This window comes from Sus scrofa, chromosome 3 (assembly GCF_054392235.1).
Source record: "Sus scrofa isolate SSC_HxYL_T2T_F1_AM1 chromosome 3, Sscrofa_HxYL_maternal_Yorkshire_Landrace_v2.0, whole genome shotgun sequence".
Classification (NCBI taxonomy): Eukaryota; Metazoa; Chordata; class Mammalia; order Artiodactyla; family Suidae; genus Sus; species Sus scrofa.
In genome coordinates this window covers 31,700,184-31,722,859 of record NC_139385.1, presented here as the reverse complement: position 1 = coordinate 31,722,859, position 22,676 = coordinate 31,700,184, and the positions used below count along the sequence as shown (strand labels likewise).

At 45.4% G+C, this 22,676-nt stretch overlaps 1 protein-coding gene across 15 annotated transcripts in view; it reads left to right on the top strand.

Annotated features, from left to right (window-relative positions):
- IQCK (IQ motif containing K) overlaps positions 1-22,676 on the top strand; it is a 121,740-nt gene that overhangs the window by 41,522 nt on the left and 57,542 nt on the right. For 10 of the 15 annotated variants that reach the window (XR_014840683.1, XM_085017457.1, XM_085017462.1 and 7 more), the window contains 2 exons: positions 8,995-9,047; positions 9,185-9,262. Coding sequence is in view for 10 of the 15 variants with exons in the window: in XM_085017457.1 (XP_084873583.1) it covers positions 8,995-9,047; positions 9,185-9,262 (131 nt within the window). In the remaining 5 variants the exon portion in view is untranslated. Of the gene's footprint in view, positions 1-8,994; positions 9,048-9,184; positions 11,147-12,674; positions 12,753-13,364; positions 14,714-16,918; positions 17,480-19,524; positions 19,766-21,058; positions 21,173-22,676 lie in introns of those variants that run through there. The other 5 variants (XR_014840687.1, XR_014840684.1, XR_014840685.1 and 2 more) reach the window with 5 other exon arrangements.

The window sequence follows — 22,676 nt, the reverse complement described above, 5'->3', positions numbered from 1 at the left end:
AGAACAGGCCCAGGTTTTGCCTCAGCCAGGAGAGAATGGTCAGGCTCTTTCAGAAAAGCAAAGGAAATGGTTTCCGAGAAGCCCCAACAAATCTCCTCCCACAGCTCATCATTCTGAAATGGATTATGTGCCTGTTCCTGAGTCACTGAATCCCTTTGGTCAGGATAAATGCGGATCAGGGTTGGTTTAAGTGCAGGTGGCAGGTAAGGTAGGATTATCTGGATTCCTTCATCAGGGTTCACGGCCAGAGCTGGAATTGGAGCTGGAGTTCATTTGCACTCGTCGCAGCTACTATTCAACTTGGGTTGGTTGCTGGACATTGGAGTAATTACCACAGTGGGGCCATGTCCTACTTCTTTCTTTATCTCTGACATTTAGCACAGGGCCTGCTGCATAGTAGGTTCTCAATAAATCTTTACCGAACAGGGCCAAACTGAAACAGTGTACCTTGCTTGCTTCATCTGGAAAGAAATCAGGAGTTTTATGCACAAGTAAAATGATGGCTGAAAATAAATCTTGTCTCAGCTTTAAATACTGACTAAATGCGGAGTCTGGATAGAGGTGATAAGAATTTCTGCCTCTTTCCCCATCCTCTCCCATGCCACGTAGAATTTTCCTTTCGGGTTTTGGTTGCTCATCAAATTCCATGACAGTGAAAAGGATTGTAAACAATCGTTAGTATCAGGGAACTGTTTCTAACTCCTGATAAGTCCTTTGATGATCTCATGGCATTAACATTTGCTACTATGAATAATTCAGTAAACCCAAACCTTTTTTTATCTTTTTGTATTCCTGGCCCATGTAATAGTCCTTTATTCTAGTGTTATTGTTCAAAAATAAAATATCTGAATGTCTTTTCAAACGTGTCGGGGCTCTGGTTAGTGAGGGAAAAACTCCATTTCCTGGCCTTGACTAATAAAGAACATTAGAAATACCACCAGCTTTTGTTTGAAAACAAATTTCTAAGGAGTGGAAAAAAATAGATTCTCGCAGGAAAGGTGTGGCAGACTTACTTCAGTGTGACTTTTAAAAAATCAGAACCACTTTTAGAAGTGGCCCCGTGGCCCCGTACTGGAAGTCATGGTCAATGTTACGAGTGCGTATTTTTAACTTCTTTTGAGAAGTATTATTTTTCATTAACGAAATTCTCATGCAGTAGGGAAGAAAATGAACCCATGTTTGAAGTTTGCCGTGAGAAGCATTTTGGCTTCTGGTTATAGTTCGAATGTGTGCTTATTCCTAGGACTATAATTATTTGTCAGTTTTGTCGTATCTGGGGGGTCTGAGGGATCTGGAAGTTTCTTGTGGAGAATAGCTCTGTAGGAAAGGAGATCATGACATTCCAAGTGTGTGCCACGCCCACAGCCTTAACTGCAGCCCTTTGTCCCTGCTGTGTCCATGTCCCCATCACACTGGCTCTAAGTGACTGAGCCGGGAATCAGGGTCAGACCCTGTGGGCAGCCACTCAGGGGTGGCCAGTGGCTTTGGAATGGTCTGGTATTGCTCTGCCCAATAGGCATGGTCCATCCTGGGCAGGGTCTATCCTGTCCGCTCAGACACTCCTGTCTGGTGAACTGGGACATCAGACCGCAGAGAGAATGGGCAGATCACAGTGTGGGTAGAAGGAGCGAGACACCAGAGACGGGAGAGAGCTTGAAAGCCCATGAGTCAGCAGACCTTGAGGCAGAGAGAAGAGGAGAAAGATTCAGTTGGGAGAGAGCAGGAGAAACATCGGCAGCAAGCTGGGGAAAAAAAGCCACGACCAAAAAGTTGAGGTCAGAGGTCCCTTCATGGTTCAGTGGTGAACGAACCCGACTGGAATCCATGAGGATGCGGGTTCAATCCCTGGCCTTGCTCAGTGGGTTAAGGATCTGGCGTTGCTGTGGCTGTGGTGTAGGTCGGCACTTGAAACTCCCATTGGACCCCTAGCCTGGGAACTTCGTATGCCGCTGGTATGGCCCTAAAAAGAGGGAAAAAAAAAAAAGTTGAGTTCCACATAGGACCAGAATCAGCTGAGTCACTGAGCTACTGGTGGACAACTCCGGCTAGCCTGTCCCGTGTCCCAGGCAGCTGTGGACACTGGCTTTTCTTCCTGAGACCTGGCTCTGCCTCCGGTCACGTTCCTTCTACCTCTGCAGTAACCGCTGTGCTAGGATGTATTATTGTTCCAAAAATATTTGTGGCCTCTCCCTTCAGGGAAGCTTGACCACGTCACTGCTTTGGTCTGTGGAACGAATGGACACGTCGTTTCAAACACCTCTTAGGAATCAAAGCATAGTTCCCCATATTCTTTTCATCTGTCATGATAACATTTCAGAGAGAGGCTGCTCCGCTGGCCTGAGGCTCAGAATAAAGACCAAATGGAGCCCGGGCCATGGCTGGTTGAAATGTTCAGGGAACATGAGTGAGAAACCATCAGTGATGCAAGCTGCTCAGACGGCGGGATGCAGGATGTTGGTTACAGCAAAATCTAGCCCCATTGACGTTTTAAAAAGCCCCGTAACCAAGGTAACCCAAGTATCTTTCTACCCCTTGCAAACCCAAAGAACTTCAGCCAACACGGTAAAGCCAGCCACGCTTCCCTTCGCTAACTTCCCAGCATGTGCTTTTAATCTTGCTGGGGTGAAATTGTGTTAGTTACCTGACTTTCCAATGCTGCTTGCTTCTCTTCCCTATCTTTTTTCTTTACTATAGCGTTTTGTTTTTTTTTTTTAATTCAAGTTGACTTATAATGTGGCTTTAAATTCTGTTGTACAGCAAAGTGATTCAGGTATATAGACAGTCTTTTTCATATTCTTTTCCATACGGTTTATCACAGGATATTGAATGTAATTCTCGGCTATATAGGAGAACCCTGTTGTTTATTCATCCTATATATAATAGTTTGCATCTGCTAACCCCAACCTCCCAGTCCATCCCTCCCCCCTCCCGCTCCCCCTTGGAAACCACAAATCTGTTCTCTATGTCTTTGAGTCTGTTTCTGTTTCATAGATGGGTTCATTTGTGTCATATTTTAGATTCCACATGTAAGTGGTATCATATGGTATTTGTGTTTCTCTTTCTGAAATCACTGAGTATGATAATCTCTAGTTCCATCCATGTTGCTGGAAATGGCATTATTTTGTTCTTTTTTATGGCTGTGTGATATTCCATTGTGTGTATTCATCTGTTGATGGACATTTAGCTTGTTCATCTTTTTTGTTCATCTGTTGATGGACATTTAGCTTGTTTCCATGTCTTGGCTATTGTGAATAGTGCTGGTATTAACATAGGGGTGCATGTATCTTTTTGAATCAAAGTTTTGTCCAGATATATGCTCAGGAGTGGGGTAGTTGGATTCTCTTCCTTGTCTTCAGTCCTCCAGTCTATCTTGTGTACGTGTATCCAACATAAAAATTGGTATAGGAGTTCCCGTCATGGCGCAGTGGTTAACGAATCCGACTAGGAACCATGAGGTTGTGGGTTCGGTCCCTGCCCTTGCTCAGTGGGTTAAGGATCTGGCGTTGCCGTGAGCTGTGGTGTAGGTTGCAGACGCGGCTCGGATCCTGCGTTGCTGTGGCTCTGGCGTAGGCCGGTGGCTACAGCTCCGATTCGACCCCTGGCCTGGGAACCTCCATATGCCGCAGGAGCGGCCCAAGAAATAGCAAAAAGACCAAAAAAAAAAAAAAAAAAAAAAAATTGGTACAAAATACTGTCTGGATTGAACCCTGATCTCTGCCCTTTTTCTCTTTGAGTTTGAGTCTTTTATGATTTGTTCTCCTCCCTTGTCCTTCCTTCTCCCAGCCCCCAGTTTTTTTTTTCGGGTTTTTTTTTTTTTTTTTTGGTAGGCAAGAAAAATATTTTTTAAGATAGGACGTTTGTGAGAGATACAAGCGGGCAGGCAAGGAGACTGTCCCCCCCGCCCCAGTTTTATTACAAACTTTTTTCCAAACTGTAGAGGAATAGGAAGCATTTCAGGGTGAACAGCCACCTATTATTTATCGTCTAGCTTGTCCAGTTACGATTTCACTTCATTTGCTTCATCTTTATCTGTCCTCCAGTCCATCAACTCATCTGTCTCTCCACCCATCTTGCTTTTTTAGGGTGCACTTTAAGGGAAGTTGCAGATTCATGATGACATGATAGTATCATATCTCTTGACAGTCTTTTCCCTCATAATTCTGTATTTCTATTTATTTATTTATTCATTTAAAATTTTTGCAATTTTTGGCCACATTGTGGCACAGAGAAGTTCCTGGGCCAGGGATCGAACCCACACCACAGTGACAATGCCAGATCTTTAACCTGCTAGGCCACCAGGGAAATCCCTATTTCTGGATTTTTAAAACCTTGTTTTTTAACCTCATATAAAGTAGGCTTTTTTTTTTTTTTTTGTCTTTTTGGGGCCGTACCCGCGGCATGTGGAGGTTCCCAGGCTAGGGGTCCAATTGGAGCTGTAGCCGCCAGCCTGGGCCACAGCCACAGCAACGCAGAATCTGAGCTGCATCTGCGATGTACACCACAGCTCTCAGCCATGCCAGATCCTGAGCGAGGCCAGGGATCGAACCTATATCATCAGGGGTGCTAGTCGGGTTCGTTCACTGCTGAGCCACGAGGGGAACTCCGTATATAAAGGAGCCTTAATTGATCCCTCCGCTCACCCAAACTTGGACACTTTACCCTTTAACAATCATGAACTCAGTGTATTTGTCCGAGTTATGTAAGCCGGGGTTGCCCACGCTTGTGTAATCTTGCTCTTTAATTTTTCTCTCTATTACTTCCTCTCTTATCTCTTCACTCACCACAACTTTTCATTTGCTCGCCCTTCTCTCTTTCAGCTCCCAGCAGATAATTTTTAAACTAAACAGCCAGCTGAACAATATCCCCACTGTTTGGTGTGTCTGAGTATGCACGGCACGTCCACACTGCCCAGAACAGAAGGAAAACACAATTTCTTCCATTTTATTTCTCTGCATCAAAATGATTAAATCTGTCTGCATGACCTTCATACATCAGACCATTTGGCTATTTTAAAAGCCTATTTAATAGAGTAAGTCAAGCTGCATTCCCTTCGTAGAAGGAATCCTTACCACCGAACGGTAGAGTAAATGCCAAGGAACAATGCATCTTTTGTAGGGTGAGAGAGAGAGACACTGCCGTCCTACAATTGCTGGATTGTTTAGATTATTAGATGGCAACGCATGCTAGATACATATTTGTATTGTTGTACAAGCATTTTCTTATTTTGCTTAGAGACAGTTTTTCAAAGGGAATCCTGCTCTTACAATGAAGGCTTAGGAGACGGGGTCTAATACATTTAATTTTATCACCGTGGCCAGCAGTGTTTCAGTCTTTTAATAAAAGGCTATCAGCAGTGAGGAGAAAGACTGCAAATAATCGCGAGCAACTCAGGCATCGCTCTATTTTATTTACTATGACAAAGCTTTCTGTGAAAAATCTTAAGTAATACTTTCCTTTTTGGTGAGAATCAATTTCACAACCGTCTTTTCAACCTTATCTAAGCTTTAAAGCTGTCTGCTATTTCCAAGTAAAGGGAGAAAAAAAAGAAGAAGAAAAAATTCCTAAGAAAATACTAGGAGAAGAGCGTAAAGAGAAATTGTCCAGAATTTATTAGCAATTGCTCCTTACAAATGTCGGAATTCTTGTATGTGGGTTCTTTCTTGAATTTTTGCTTGAGAGTTGAGTGTTGAATTCATCCATTCACTTAGTTACCACTCATTGGTCACCTGCTCCGTGCAAGATACTCAGGCACAGGGCGTATAAAGAAAAAGAAGGCATCTGCCCTGTCCTCAGAGGGTTTACAGATCGATGGGGGGATGGACATGTGGGCTGGCACTCATGTTACAGTTCCATCTGAGGTGAGGGGAGCCTCTTCTAAACTGCAGAGGGTAAGAATGCTCAGAAAGGCTTCCAGGGGGCTTCTTGAAGGACAAGCGGAGTTAGCCAATGAGAGGAGAAAGGAACAGCAGTTAAAACTCCTTCTGTTGCAAACAATACATAACTCAGCACAAATCAGCTGAGTAAAAAAGGGGGCTACATTGGCTCATGTTCCTGAAAGGTCCAGGGAATTTGGGCTTCAGGCATAGCTGGATCCAGGGTCGGGGGCACTGTCCCTAGGAATCTGCCATTGGTGATCTACCCAATAGCATCTCCCTATTTCCTTGCTAATCGAATCTCATGTTTGTGTTCTTCAGGCGTGGCTAGGCTGAACTACTTATATCTGTAAAGATCCTATTTCCAAATAAGGTCACATTCTGAGGTATGTGAGGTTAGGACTTCAGTCTGTGAATTTGGGGCGGGGTGGTGGGGGAGGGAAGATGAAGAGACAATTCAACCCGTAACACCCTGGCTTTCTTTTTTCTATCTCTTGGATATCCTGCTAGTACCTCTCAGTGACGGGACCCGACAAGAGCGTGAAAGAGCCAGGTTGATATGAACCATAAAATCAGCCTCCTGAGGCACAGAGTAGGGTGGAGGAAGGTACACCTGGAGAGGCAAAGAGAAAATTTCCAGCAGGTCTATCTTGCCTTCATTCTTGGGAAGGATCTCTTCACATTTCAACCAACAATTTGTTCTTAGCCCCTGCTATCTTAAAAAGAGAGGCAGAAGGGGGAGGGAGGAGGGAGCAGGATGAACTGGGAATTCCGGCTAGTAGATGCAAACTATTACATTTCGATGGATAAACAACAATGCCTTTCCCGTTGTGGCTCAGCAGAAAAGAATCTGATTGAAATCCGTGAGGATGCAAGTTCGATCCCTAGCCTCCCTCGGTGGGTTAAGGATCCGACATTGCTGTGAGCTGTGGTGTAGGTCACAGATGTGGCTCAGATCCCATGTTGCTGTGGCTGTGGTGTAGGCTAGCAGCTGCAGCTCTGATTCAACCCCTAGCCTGGGGTTGAATATGCCCCAGGGATGGACCTAAAAAGCAAAAACAAACAAACAAACAAACAAAAAACCCCAAAACTAAACCAAGGTCCTGCTGTATAGCACAGGGAGCTATAGTCCATGTCCTGGGATAGACCATGATGGAAAATAATATTAAAAAAGGAATGTGCATATATGACCAAATCATTTTGCTGTACAGCAGAAATTGGCACAACATTGTAAATCAACAACACTTTAATTAAAAAAATACAAAAAAATTAAAAGGGCATTCCCACTGTGGCTCAGCAGGTTATGAACCCAACCAGTATCCATGAGGACCCGAGTTCCATCCTTGGCCTTGCTTAGTGGGTTCAGGATCTGGCATCACCACAAGCTGCGGCATAGGTTGCAGAAGTACCTTGGATCTAGTGTGGCCGTGGCTGTGGTATAGGTCAGCAGCTGCAGCTCTAGCCCGGGAATTTTCATATGCCAGGTGTGGGTGCAGCCCTGGAAAAAAACAAAAACAAAAACTAAAAGGAGAGGCAGGGAACTTCTGTCTCCCCATTTCTGTAACAATCTTCTAAAAAGAGTTAACTTTCGGAGTTCCCATTGTGGCTCAGTGGTTAACGAATCCGACTAAGAACCTTGAGGTTGCAGGTTCGATCCCTGGCCTCGCTCAGTGGGTTAAGGATCGGGCGTTGCCGTGAGCTCTGGTGTAGATCGCAGACACGGCTCGGATCCCAAGTTGCTGTGGCTGTGGTGTAGGCCGGTGGCTACAGCTCCAATTTGACGCCTAGCCTGGGAACTTCCATGTGACGCAGGTGTGGCCCTAGAAGGACAAAAAGATAAAAATAATAATATTAATAAAAAGAGTTAACTTTTCTGTTTGAGTTACAAGACACTTTACATGGAACTAGAAGGCAGGATGGCCAGCGCTTTACCCCATGCTGTTCTGTGCGCCTCTTCCCCGTTACTCCAGGACGTGCTTTCGCTTGTGGCTTCCAAACTATCTGTCACCTAGAAAAGCTACTTTCAGGTACATATTAGGGAACCTCAAAAGGGGTGGCACTAATCCAAATGAAGTTTATCTTTCCTTACATATCAAGAGATCCAGGGCAGGGCAGCCGCAAGCTAGTACAGTGGCTTAAGGCAGTCCTCCAAGGCCCAGGTTCCTTCTAACCCCCTGCTGGGTGCTGCTCCATCTCCAGCCCCACACCCGTTTGCAGATGGAGAGAAGCAGAAGGAAACACCAAAGAAGAGGCAGCAGAAATCAAGAAAGTCACGCTTTCTCAGAAATGTATGGGCCATGGCCACCTCTGTCCCATACAGCGGACCTGTACAATTGTCCCTTGCTACACGGGAGGCTGGGAAATGGAGTTTCCCCCGTAGACTGACAGTCAGTCAGGTTTCTGTTAATAAGGATGAAGTGGAGCGTGGCCGTTCGGTGGGCGGCTGGCAGGGTCCCTGCACTGGCCAGTCGAAGACGGCCTCCTGAAGCACTGCTGTTCTGAGGATTGGAGGGGACTGGGGGAAAGCAGAAAATACGGTGACGCAGAATCAAGGTCTAGAATTAAATCCAACGCAGACAAGTCCAAAATGCATGTAATAAGTCCCCTCCCCTGGGCACTGTCTTTTATTAGTCCCTGCTGAAATAGTCAGAAAATATACTCACCCCAAGACGGCTGGAGAAATGTCTTCAGGATTGTTGTTTTTTTGTTTTTTGTTTTTTGTCTTTTTAGGGCCTCACTGGCAGCATGTGGAGGTTCCCAGGCTAGGGGTCCAATCGGAACTGCAGCTGCCGGCCTACACCACAGTCACAGCAACGCCAGATCCGAGCCACATCTGCAACCTACGCCACAGCTCATGGCAACGCCAGATCCTTAACCTACTGATTGAGGCCCGGGATCGAACCTGCAACCTCATAGTTCCTAGTCAGATTCATTTCCGCTGCACCAGGACGGGAACTCCTGTCTTCAGAATTCTTTACATTGCCTGAGTCATAGTTTGTTGATGTGCCTGTAAATTTATGCATATTTCATCTCGCACAGGTAATCAATTAACCCCCTCTTCCTTTGTCCGACTTAAATGTGTGAGCCAAGAATGTAATTGAGTTCTCTCTTCTCTCTTTAGAGGAAAAGAACCAAATTCATTGCCTGTGATTTTCTGACCGAATGGTTATACAAGTAAGTTTTTCATGTCTTTGAATATTCAGTGACCCCTACAGATTCGATAGTGTTAATTTGCAAGCAGAATAGCAACAATTAACTTGAATTCTTGCTTATTGTTTTCTTGTCAATCAAACATGTGCCGTCTTGACCAGTCAAAATCCAAAGAGGGCAGGGGAGCCATTCACAGAATTCTTCTCCATCCCATTTGTGGAAGAGTGGCTGAAATATCAGTAAGTAATAACACAAGGCTTTGAATAATTTATTCCTAACCTTGAGATTTTAATAATGATAATTTCCTCCAATCTAAGAGAACCCACTCATTATCCACCCAGGGCCCTGGGTCAATTTTAATATGTGGCTCTTCTCTCTGATGATTTTCATTTTAGGCTAAGGGCAGTGATTATTGAAGAAGCACTTCAGAAATAATACAGAAAACTGAAAAACATTCTTATCCTAAGTAATTCATCTCTCCATTTTCTCTCCCTTTCCTTCTGGTCCCGAAGGCATTATGTCTCAGGAAATAGGACTAACATTTTCTACATGTTAATTTTAATTATATGCATCAATTCCACATTTAAGACACTAGAACATAACAGACGAAGTTAACACTCTCTTTCACCATCATTCTAATCAGACTCTTCTCTCCTCCCAAAATTAATCAGTCTGGTCCATAGTGTAACCTTCCCTGGCTCTTAAAATTAGCTATTTAATTATATAAGATTAGCTTGTTCCATATAAAATTAATAGTGTTTTATGTGAGCTGTTTATCGTCCATGACAGGGCGACAATAATGATAAGGACCAACATTTGTGTAGTGCTTCTATCAGTCGCCTCAGCATTTAGCACTAATGCAGTCATTTGATCCTCAAACAATGATGTTACCAGCACTGTTTTGCAGGTGAGGAAATTTATGCATTATTCTGCAACTTCCTTTTATTTGACTCAAATATATGATTTTAAGATTTAGCGCTGTCGATCCAGTTACATCTGATTCATGCCTTTGATCGCTTTACAGTATATGTCATTTCTAGGTTAGCACAATTTATTCATCCGTACAATAAACCTTTATTGAGTACTGCTATGTTCCAAATGTCATTCTAGGTGCTAGAAATAGAGCAATGAACAAAACAGCCAAAAACTTCTGCTTTAATGGCCCTTATATTCTGGTGGGAGATGACGGATATTAAGCACATAAATAAGTGCTATTGGAAAAATTCAAGCAGAGGGGCGAGAATGTAGGTTGTTGAAGGGGCTTAATTCCACATGGAGTGGTCAGGAAAGACCTTACTTGGAGGATGACTCTTCACAGTGGTCCACTATTTTAAGCCATAGGTGGGAGAACAATAACTCAATTTTGAAAAAATAATATTTAATTTATTTCTTTGAAAATGTTTGCATGCCAGCCCTTTGCAAGAGCAATGTCGGGGAACTGAGGCACTAGGAAATTAAGTGAGGCTTGTAAAATCCGCATTTCCCCCCCCCCATTTTTTGTATTTTAGGATCATCCTTTGGCATATGGAGGTTCCCAGCCCAAGAGTCGAATCAGAGCTACAGCTGCCGGCCTACGCCACAGCCATAGCAACGTGGGATCCAAGCCACATCTGCAACCTACACCACAGGTCATGGCAATGCCGGATCCTTAACCCACTGAGCAAGGCCAGGGATCAAACCCTCATCCTCATGGATGCTAGTCAGTTTCGTTACCACTGAGCCACGACGGGAACTCCCCAAATCCCCTATTAAACAGAGTAGAAGACATGAAATTAGACCCTTACCACTCAAATGTTATATCTTTTGTTTAAATATGCCTTTCTTGGGAATGTCAAGCTGAATAGACTCTTGGCTTCCTTTCTCAATTTTGAGAGTTTTAAAGACTCCAGGTGTTACCAGTTTTTAATAGTCTGAGACTAGCTACACATTGAAAGGAGAATATTAGAAAACCTTGTTTCTCATTAAGCTTCAAGTCTGTGCCTAATTTTGTCCAGTATGAAAGTGGAAAGCCTATAATTTATTGACCATAAATGATTAATAAATGAAAGATTTGCATATATTTTTCTTTCTTTTTTTTTTTTTTTTTTTTTTTTGTCTTTTGTCCTTTTAGGGCCGCACCCACAGCATATGGAGGTTCCCAGGCCAGGGGTCAAATTGGAGCTGTAGCTGCCGGCCTGCACCACAGCCACAGCTTGTAAACCCCCCCTTTTTTTTGTATTTTAGGGTCACACCTTCCACATATGGAGGTTCCCAGATCCGAGCAACGTCCGTGACCTACACCACAGCTCACAGCAGCGCCAGATCCTTAACCTGCTGAGTGAGGCCAGGGATTGAACCCACATCCTCATGGTTTCTAGTCGGATTCATTTCCGCTGTGCCATGACGGGAACTCCTGCATATATTTTTCTAAGACAGAGTTTTTTGGGGTATCATTCTCCAGGTTGAAAATGAAACACTTTCCCACTAACAATAATCAATAAAAAAGAATCTTAAAAATAAGAGAATTTCTCTAAATTAAGAATTCTCTCAAATGCCTGGTCTTTATTGTACAAATACCTTAATTTAAGATGGTTGCTGGGAGTTCCCCTCGTGGTTCAGCAACCATTTTAAGAACCCGACGTAGTGTTTGTGAGGATGTGGGTGCAATCCCTGGCGTCGCTCAGCGGGTTAAGGATCCAGCGGTGCCACAAGCTGCAGCATAGGTCACAGATGTGGCTCAGATCCATGACCCTTGGCCCGGGAACTTCCATATGCTGTAAGTGTGGCTGTAAAAATAAAATAAAATAGTAAAATGAAATAAAATTTGCTAACTTCCACCGGCAGCTCATATAAATATACTGCAAAGTAGCAATAGCAGTCATTTCCGCTGAACTGCACAAGAACAGAAACAGAAGAGCTCTCGCTTTAACTGGCATTTGTGTCTTCTGCTTCCATTACCTTTCAAAGAGCTGCCCAGACCGTGCTAAAAATTTAAGTAATACTAATCTAATTTGATGCAATCAATATTTATTGAACACCTACCAAAAGCAATGCACAGAGCGTGGTGCAATAGTGAAAACGAAGATAAATAAAATATGGCTCTGGCCCTTGGGGGTGAGAGAGCTGTGTTTACAGCTAGCTGTAGTTTCTGCAGCGAGGGTTGTAAAACAGATGTTAACAAAGCAGTCCAGGGAAATGGGAGCGCAAGACATCTACAGGCCTCCTCCCCGCCCCCGCCCCCCCCCCCCGCCCTACCTCCCCCCAGAGGCCCGGAGCCGATTGGGCCAGTGGCCAAGTGGATGCTCAGGTTTGAAGAGGCGAGAACTCAGGGGCTCTGTCCTCCTTGAGAATGCTCTTGAGCAGCAGGGAGCCAAGGAGGGCTGCAGCCAGGAAACAGCCTCTCACCCAAGTTTCCCCACCCCGGGCACCATTGACATCTAGCATGAGCCTTCTTTGTCGTGAGAGTTGTCCTGAGCGCCATAGGACATTTCACAGAATCTCCACCGCCCCCCGCCCCCTGCTCATCACCAACCGGAATGTCCCCAGGGAGTTCCCATGGTGGCTCAGCAGAAACAAATCTGACTAGCATCCATGAGGACGCAGGTTCGATCCCAGGCTTCGATCTGTGGGTTAAGGATCCGGCGTTGCTGTGGCTGTGGTGTAGGCTGGCAGCTGTGGCTCCGATTCAACCCCTAGCCTAGGAACCTCCATATGCTGCGGGCATGGCCCTAAAAAAAAGACAAAAAAAAAGAATGTCTCTAGATCCTGGCCAAAGTGAGGGGAGAGCAGGGAAACAGAAAATTCACCCCTGGTTGAGAACTTCAGATTAAGTTCAGAGTGAAAAATGAGTGGAAGCATGACAGGGAAGGGAGACAAGCTTAGAAAGTTGGTGGTGAGTACTGACATTCTGGTGGATGGGAAGGTGTCTGCTGAGAGCAAGGCAGGGGAAGGTTCTGGAGGCTTGTGGGGGAGGGGAGGAGGCTGCAACAGCTGCTCTGGTGGAACAGATAAGGAATCAGCTAGGGATAAATAGGGAGTGCCCAGCTGATGGCCTGAATTTGTGGTGCATATAAACAGCCTGCTTGCGAGATTATTTCCAGCAACTGTCTGCAGCCCTGGAACGGGGTGGAGAAAGCAGATGGTTGGGTAAAATCAGGGCTGAAGACTAGCAAGGCTAATATAGTAAAAGGTCTAGACCAGGCCTGGGGGCGGTGGGGGGTGGGGGAGCAGAAATTTCCCGCTACCCTTCTAGGTTCTTCTGGCCAGCCTAAGAATTAAATTGGCAGGACACAGATTGACAGGAGAAAAATCAAACAAAAGTTCAATAACAGGTGTACATGGGGAGTTCCCGTTGTGGCTCAGTGGTTAATGAACCTGACTAGTATCCATGAGGACAAGAGTTTGATCCCTGGCCCCGCTCTGTGGACTAAGGATCCTGCGTTGCCGTGAGCTGTGGTGTAGGTTGCAGATGCTGCTTGGATCCCGCATCGCTGTGGCTGTGGTGTAGGCCAGTGGCTACAGCTCTGATTGGACCCCTAGCCTGAGAACCTCCATGTGCTGCAGGTGTGGCCCTAAAAAGACAAAAGACAAAAAAAACCCAAAACACAGATGTACATGGGATAGGCAGAGGAGAACTGAGTTACTAAAATAGCTGAAACCCTCCCCTTAAATGCAGAGGAGTTAGGGGTAGGGATCTGAGACCTCAAAGGGGCTGGAGAAGGCAGCTCGATGAAGCTGGCAAAGCAAAGGTTTGGTAAGTGAACGTTTGCTCGTCCCTGCAGAGACAATGAGACAGAGCCGACTGCTATCTGAGTGTCCCTACCACCGCTAGCTCCCGATCCGTCCCTTGCAGACAGCTCCGGTGACGGCTCTATTCTAGGCACAGCCTCTCTCTCTAAAGTCTTTCCAGGCAGTTAGCAGGACGGTCAAAATTTCTTCCTGAGTCTTTCGGGCCTTGATTGTTTTCAGCTCGAAATAGTCCTCATGTCAGAGGGACACTTCAGGACGGTCTAAATTTGTCCCCCTGCATGAGAACTTTTCTAAGCATAATGTACGTTTTTCTCATAAATTACCATATTTTCTGAAGTGCTCTAACAACCAATATTCAGGATGAGAAAGAAGCACCGCTTTATGTGTCCACATTGGAAGTGAGAAACATAACCAAACTCGGAAACGCTAACATGCGGACCCTAAGGTCCATGTGGTTTTTGGAATTTCAACGACTCTTATTTGGATCCTGGTTCAAAGAAATAAACCAAAAAGAAAAATTAAAGTTCCCTGGTGGTTTAGTGGTTAGGATTCAGCGCTTTCACTCTTGCAGCCTGGGTTCAATCCCTGGCCAGGGAACTGAGATTCCACATCAAGCCACTGTGTGCTGGGGCAAAATAACAATAATAATGATTAAAATTTTTAGATAAGAAAAATTAGGAGGCAGTTGGAAATTTGAATACCTAATAAATAATTGTTGTGTAAGGCATGCTGTAATGATTTCATAGTCATAATCAAAAAGTTATTACTTTTTAGACAACATGCTGAAATATTTATGAATGAAATATGAAATCATATGATGTCAACAAACGGGGATAGGAAATTACATTGAGTTACGCAGAGAAGCATTTAATGGAAGCTGGGGGGTGACCTGGGTTCTTTTTTTTTTCTTCTCTGCCTACTTTTTTATAGCTTGGAAGTTTTCCGTAATAAAACATGAAAAAGAGAAGAAATGGTAAGAGGTTTCAAAGCTCCTCCTGAGCACCCGATTGAATCGCAGATGGTGCTGTGAGCAAGGCGGCATCTCCTGACTGGCAGGGTACTGGGAGGACTGCGGGCGGTTCTCTGCTGAAAGTGGCTGGTGACAGTGGTGGAGGCGGAGTTTTCATGTGATTATGTTGAGAAACGCAAAAGGCATGGAAGGAAAATGGCCCTGGGGTGTGAGAGGGAGAGCGACAGGTGTGGGCCCAGGTGAGAAGCTTCATGGAGCTCTCTTGGTTACCCACGTGGAGACCTGGCTCTCTGACCTGGCACAGCTCACACGGGCCTCATCTTCCCTCTCTGCCCACCTCCAACGCCAAACTCAGTTCTCCCCAGCGACAGAGGAGGGGATTTTGTTGTTGTTGTGTGTTTGTTTATTGCTTTTGAGGGCTGCATCTGTGGCATATGGAAGTTCCTAGGCTAGGGATGCCATCGGAGCTACAGCTGCCAGCCTGCACCACAGCCACAGCAATGCCAGATCCAAGCTGCATCTGTGACCTACCCGACAGCTCATGGCAACGCCAGATCCTTTACCCACTGAGCGAGGCTAGGGATTGAACCCGCCTCCTCATGGATACTAGTTGGATTCGTTTCCGCTGCACCACAACAGAAACTCTGAAGGATTAATATGATCAGAGCCTTGGGCTTGTCCTAGGAATGGCTCCAGTCATCTCAGAGCTCCCAGAGAGCAAAGAAATGGCTTTCTAGGTCAGGTCAGCACAGTCTTTTAGGTTTTGCAGGCCACATGTGGTCTCCGTTGTAACTGCTCAACCCCACAGCTGTAGCATGAAAGCAGCCCTAGACAATACACGAACAAGTAGGTATGACTGGGCTCCAATACGACTCTGTTTCCAAAATAGGTGAAGGGCCAGATTTGGCCCTTGGGCAATAGTTTGCTGAGCCCTGTTCTCCACGGACACCAGTAGCCCAAGTCATGATCACACATAAGGGCAAAAAAGGGTATGAATAGAAGTAAGTAGGTGGGAAGGATCAAAGGATGGGGAAGATTGTAAAGAGATCAGGAATTTGGGAAGTTGAGCTGTGATGGGCTTGAGGGATGACCCATTCTAAGATGTGACCATTCTATTGAGTGAGACTGAGGAGGTGGGGCGGGGGGGAATAGAATCATCTGGACTCAAAGCCAAGGTGTTAGAGGTGTCATCAGTATGATTGGAAATTGGGTGCCAGCTATTAAGGGAATACATTTTCCCCCACTACTGATACATAGTTTGAAGAAGATGACGCAAGTGAAATCCCAGACGCGTCCAGGGAGGTGTAAGAATGTTCCAGAAGTCAACATGGTGGTGGTGTCGTGTAGAGGTTAGGAGCCTGGGCTTTGTGGAGTGACAGCTCTGCCTTCTCAACCAGGCTCTAGTCCTTCTAGCTGTGTGACTTGGCACAGATGATGGAAGTTCTCTGAGCCTCACTTTTTCATCTGTAAAATGGTTTTTTGTCTAAACCAAGCTAGTTCCTTACCTAAGAAGAATTTTGGTGCCAGCTATTAAGGCAACACATTCCCCCACCTCCCACTACTGATACATATACCAGCAATGTGTTTCAGCTGTTTAAAGGGAGTTCCTTTTAATTTATTTGTTCATCTATTCAGCTAATATTTATTAAATGCTTAAAAGTGCTCTGAAATCGTGAAACAGACATATTCATAACCTGGCTAGCTACCATTTATCGGATGCTGGCTTTATGCCATGGAACCATGACACAGGCAAACATGGTCCTTGTCTTCATGGACAAATTTTGTATATAGTTGGGTTGCAGTATATATGTATTTATTTATGCTAATTTAATGTGCTCTTGCGGGAAGGAGAGAGAGAGAGAGGAATAAGATTTTTTTTTAAAATGCAGGCAATTCCAGGCCATTGTGAACTGAAGATGAAGCATAAAATAGGACACACGACTTAGCTCTTTCTTCAATTGTCTTCAGTTTTATGTGACGCTCATAAAATGAACAGCCCATGAGTTCCCGTCGTGGTGCAATGGAAATGAATCCGACTAGGAACCATGTGGTTTCAGGTTTGATCCCTGGCCTCATTCAGTGGGTTAAGGATCCAGCGTTGCCGTGAGCTGTGGTGTAGGTCTCAGACGCAGCTCGGATCCTGCGTTGCTGGGGCTGTGGTGTAGGACGGCAGCTGCAGCTCCAATTCGACCCCTAGCCTGGAAACCTCCATATGCCAAGGGTGTGGCCCTAGAAAAGACAAAAAAAAAAAAAAAGAGAGAGAGAGAGAGAGACAGATCAAAAGATGGAAAATTTTAGGTGTGTTGAGAGGAAATTTTAGCTAAAGTGATTTCCATCTTGTGTGCTTATTTTAGAGTCGACTCCTGTGTAAGATGCCACTCCTTTGCATATTATGTGTACTAGCATTTATTACCTTGAATAATCCTATCCATCAGCCCGGAGACCTATCCAAAATATGAGTTTGGGTCTTATTTTAATGTTATTAGTAAGACAAATTCTACCAAGTCCAGCTGTCTTTGATACTTGATGTCATTATATTGTCTGATCACAGCTGGCAGCTTGTGATCATTTGTCACAGGCAGCTGCCAATTTCTTATCACATAAATGATGGGTCCTTTGCCCCCAGGTCCCCATAATTTAACACACGCTTCACTGTGTCCTTCCCTTCTCAGCTGTCCATTTCTTTTCTATGACTCTTTTTTAAAGAGCTGCATTATTATGTAGCTATTTTATATAGACATGGACAACCCTTAAAAAATTCTCTTAGGTTTATATAAATAACTAAGCTTTACCATGTATAAAATATACATATTTGCGGAGTTACCGCTGTGGCACAAGGGGATCAGGAGTGTCTTGGGAGCACTGGGATGCAGGTTTGCTCTCCTGGCCTGGAACAGTGGGTTAAGGATCCAACATTGCCACAGAGGCGTAGGTGGCAACTGCAGCTTGGGTCTGAACCCTAGTTTGGGAACCCCATGTGCCGTGGGGTGGCAAAACAAAGAAAAAGGAAAAAAAAATACGTATTTGTTAAATAAACTACACAGTTAAAAGGCAACATTTTAAAATCGGGGATCATCATAGAATTAAATAACTCCAGACAAAAGAAGCCTTTCAAAAGCATATTTACTCCAAATGGCAGTAACATGGCTTTTATTTTCTTCTCTATATTATTTTGTAGCTTTTATATTTTCTACAGAGTTACTTTATTTATTTATTTATTTGTCTTTTGTCTTTTTTTTTTTTTTAGGGCCACACCCACGGCATATGGAGGTTCCCAGGCTAGGGGTTCATTCAGAGCTGTAGCCCCTGGCCTACGCCAGAGCCACAGCAACGCCAGATCCGAGCTGCACCTGAGACCTACCCCACAGCTCACAGCAACGCCAGATCCTTCACCCACTGATCGAGGCCAGGGATCGAGAACCCTCACCCTCATGGTTCCTAGTCAGATTCGTTTCCGCTGCGCCACGACGAGAACCCCCAGAGTTAGTTTAAGAATGAAAACCGTTCGAAAATGATAGAGTATTTAGTCTGTTTCTTTTTATTCCGTTTTCTTGCTCTCTGTGGTAGACATATATGTTTTTTCCAGTCCTGCACTGATTTTCCCGTTTCGGTTACCGTGCTCTCCATGTTTTTGGAAGGATCACTCCTCTCGCCTTCTCCGTTCCAGCAGAAAGTGAGCTGATTCCACCTCTGGCTCTGAGCTGAGTATGTGACCCAGCCCTGGCCAATCAGGGGTTGCACTCACATTGGTTCAGTCAGAGATAACCCCAAGATGTTTCAAGAACCAGGATAAATTTTCTGTCTTTTTCTCTAGACTTAGAGGTTGGAGGGTAAAAGCCTTGAGCTGCTGAGGGCAACCATCTAAAGAGATTGTGCCTGGGATAAAAGCAAAGCTGAGAGGTGGCTGGAGCCTGAGTCCCTGTGGCATCGTTTTCAACCTTTCTATCTGCCCACATTTAAAGCCAACTTCACCCCTATTAGTTAAGTGAACCAATAAGCCCCTTTCTTTTTTCTTTCTTTCTTTCTTTTTTTTTTTTGCTTAAGCCAGTTTAAGTTAGATTTCTTTTCTTTTTTCCTTTCCTTTTTTTGCTTTTTTTTTTTGCTTTTTAGGGCTGCGCTCGTGGCACATGGAGGTTCCCAGGCTAGGGGTCGAATCAGAGCTTTACCTGCCAGCCTACACTGTTGCCACAGCAACACAGAATCCAGCTGCTCAGTGACCGACATCACAGCTTATGGCAATGCCAGATCCTTCACCCACTGAGCAAGACCAGGGATTGAACCCATAACCTCATGGTTCCTAGTTGGATTCGTTTCCACTGCACCACAATGGGAACTCCTTTTTTTTTTTTTTTTTTTTTTTTTTTGCTTTTTAAGGCCTCACATCTGGCATATGGGAGCTCCCAGGCTAGGGGTTAGATCTGAGCTGCAGCTGCCAGCCTCCACCACAGCCACCAAAACTCAAGATCCAAGCCACATCTGTGACCTTCACCATAGCTCATGGCAACACTGGATCCTTAACCCACTGAGCGAAGCCAGGGACTGAAACTGCATCCTCACGGACGCTAGTCGGGTTCGTTACTGCTGAGACACAACGAGAACTTCAAGTTAGATTTCTGATACTTGCAAATGGGAGTCCGGGTACCCTCCAGTATTCCATATCAGTCAGCTGTCTCTAGGTTTTGCTGCAGTAACAAACAGCTCTTAAATCTCAGTGCCTTGTATCAACAAAGATTTGCTCCCCACCCTGTTTTATGTTGGATGTATGTCACCTTTGGCTCAGCTCCACATCTCTTTTCATTCCAGGGCCCAGGAGGGAGGAGCAGCACCCTCCCTCAGTCTCACAGCAGAAGGGGAAGCGCCAGGGCCCACCCATGCAAGGGCAAACGTTGGTTCTCATGTTTCATTGGTCAGTACAAGTCCATGGCCCAGCTCGATATCAGTGCTATAGGGAAGCAAGCGGACACCACCCACAGGGAGAAACCACAAGGCAAATGACAAGAGAACAGGGATGCACAGGGAGCCGAGTGGTGACTGTGACAAACCACACACTCTGCGCATGTTCCCATCAGAGCCTGGGGAGGGGTTTTCTCCCCCCCCACCTTTCAGCAGCAGTGGATTGCATCTGTCACCTAGTGGCCTTGCTCCTGTTTATGAATCCAGCACTGGCCTCTTTTTGTTGTCTCTAGTCCTGACTTAACCAGCCAATCAGAAACAGTGAAATTATTTGCTATTATGTGAAGGACAGGAAACAGTCAGCTTTTTATTTTGGCCAAAAAATACTCATCCAATTCGTCTGCAAATAAAAAGGCACTGAATAAACACAAGGAACCAAAGCACCCGGCTGCCTCTCTGGTCCTGTGTCCCAGGGGAGAAGGCTCCTGAAAGACATCATTAAAGCTGAGACCTTCAATGAAACAGAGATCGTGTTTTAGGAGAGAAAAGAAAAGGTTGCTTTGGGAGAAATGTCTTTTCAGCTAAGTCCTACCCTTTGATGAAAAGAAAAGAAAAGAAAAGAAAAGAAAAGAAAAATGCACGATAATTACAGGTCGGTGAAAGGTATCTTATGACCGCACACTGAGGTGAATACCCAAGTGTCACCGTGCTGTTTGAGGACAAGCTCCAGACGTATCATGATCTGTTTGTGCTGAGCTTAACAGGGGCGGCCCAAAACGCTTAGGGGGATGGCACGTCTTTTACACTGAAGTTAAATGGTAGCCCGGCAGAAAATGTACTGTCCTGCCCTGCTGAAAGGAAAAAAAGTCCTTTTTATTCATTTTGCCTTATGCAGGATTTCTGTCTCCGTCATTCCAGAGGCCAGAGCCTCGTGAGGGTAATGCATCATCTTGGCTCCAATGTTAGCTTTCGTCTTCAACAGGAAGGAAAGAGAGCTGTTTCCTGAATTCGGGACATGCGGGGATGCCCAAGTCCCCTCTCGCTGGAGGCTTGTCGTGCAGGTGGCCCTTTCTCTGGGGCACCCAGTACTGCTTCTCCTCCTTCTTCCTGTTGTTTCTAGGTGGCACTTTGGGAACAAGCTTGGGTGTGTGAGGCAGCACGGCAGACACCTCTGGGTTCCAATCTGAGCTCTGCTATTTATTAGCGTATTCGTTTTCTATGGCTGCTTAATAAATTACCGCAACCTTGGTGGCTTAAAACAGCACAAGTTTGGAGTTCCCATCATGGCCCAGTGGAAATGAATCTGACTAGCATCCATGAGGACACAGGTTTGTTCCCTGGCCTCGCTCAGTGGGTTAAGGATCCGGCATTGCCGTGAGCTGGGGTGTAGGTCTCAGACGTGGCTTAGATCCTGCGTTGCTGTAGCTGTGGTGTAGGCCGGCAGCTCTAGCTCCAATCGGACCCCTATCCGGGAAACCTCCATATGGTGCAGGTGTGGCCCTAAAAAGCAAATAAATAAATAAATAAAAATAAGCAAAAATAAAAAGTTGAAAAAAAACCCACACACACAAGTTTATTCTCTTATAGTTCTGGAGGCTACAAGTCCAAAATCCGTTTCACAGGGCTCAAGTCTGAGTGTTGACAAGACTAGTTCCTCCTGGAGACTCTAGGGGGAAATTCGTTTTCTTGCCTTTTCTAGTATCTGGAGGCCACCTGCATTCTGGAGGGCTCGTGACCCCTTCCTTCTATCACTCTGACCACCTACTTCTGTTGTCATGTCTCCCGCTTCTGTAGTAGCATCTCCCTCTGCCTCCCTCTCAGAAGGACCCTTGCGATTATATCCCTCAGCCCACCTGGATAATCCAGGGTACTCTTAAAACCATTAATTTAATCACACTGACAAAGCCTCTCTCTCTTTTTTTGGGGGGGTTGCTTTTTAGGGCCGCACCTGGGGCACATGGAAGTTCCCAGGCTAGGGGTCAAATCAGAGCTGTCGCTCCCGGCCGACGCCACAGCCACAGCGGTGTGGAATCCGAGCCATGTCTGCGACCTACATCACAACCCACAGCAACACTGGATCCTTAACCCACTGAGCGAGGCCAGGGACCGAACCCTCTTACTAGATATTAGTTGGTTTCGTTATCTCTTAGCCACAGTGGGAACTCCCCTGACAAAGCCTATTTTGCCACATAAGGGAACATGAGTGTGGGAATTGAAAGTGGACATCTTGGGGCCATTATACAGCCAACACCTAATGGTGGATAACCTGGAACTAATCCCCTCACATCTCTGATACTCGCTCCTCTCTTCTGTACCACAGGGATGGTAATAAAACCTAAATGCAGGACTCTGACCTTAGAGATGGTATCAGCGTTGTTTGTTGCAAGGAACAGAAATTTAAAGGCTGCTTAAGGAAAAGGGTATATATTGGAGATAAAAAAATAACTCATAGACAAAAAAGGAAAAGGTAAGGGAAGAGATCCCGTTGTGGTTTAGTGAAAACAAACCCAACTAGGATCCATGAGGATGCAGGTTTGATCCCTGGCCTTGCTCAGTGGGTTAGGGATCCAGCGTTGCCGCGAACTGTGGTGTAGGTCACGGACATGGCTTGGATCTGGTGTGGCTGAGGTGTAGGCTGGCAGCTGTAACTCTGATTTGACCCCTGGCCTGGGAACTTCCAAATGCCACAGGAGTGGCCCTGAAAAAAGCAAAAAAAAGGAAAAAAAGAAAATAAAAGAAAAAGGTGAGGGAGTTCCCGCTGTGGTGAATGGGATCAGTGGTGTCTTTGCAGCACCAGGACGCAGGTTCGATCCTTCACCCAGCACAGTGGGTTAAGGACATAGCATTGCCGCAGCAGTGGTGTAGGTTGAAACTATGGCTTGGATCTGACCCCTGGTAGGGAAACTCTATATGCTGCAGAGCAGCCAAAAAAAGGGGGAAAAAAAAAAAGGTAAGGATCTGTCCTTAGAAGCAGGTCCAGGGACCCAGGGAACCCAGATCCCTCAGTCTTTGCCAGTCCACGCAAGAGTCCCATTCTAGGAAAAGAGCATCTGTGTGCCTAA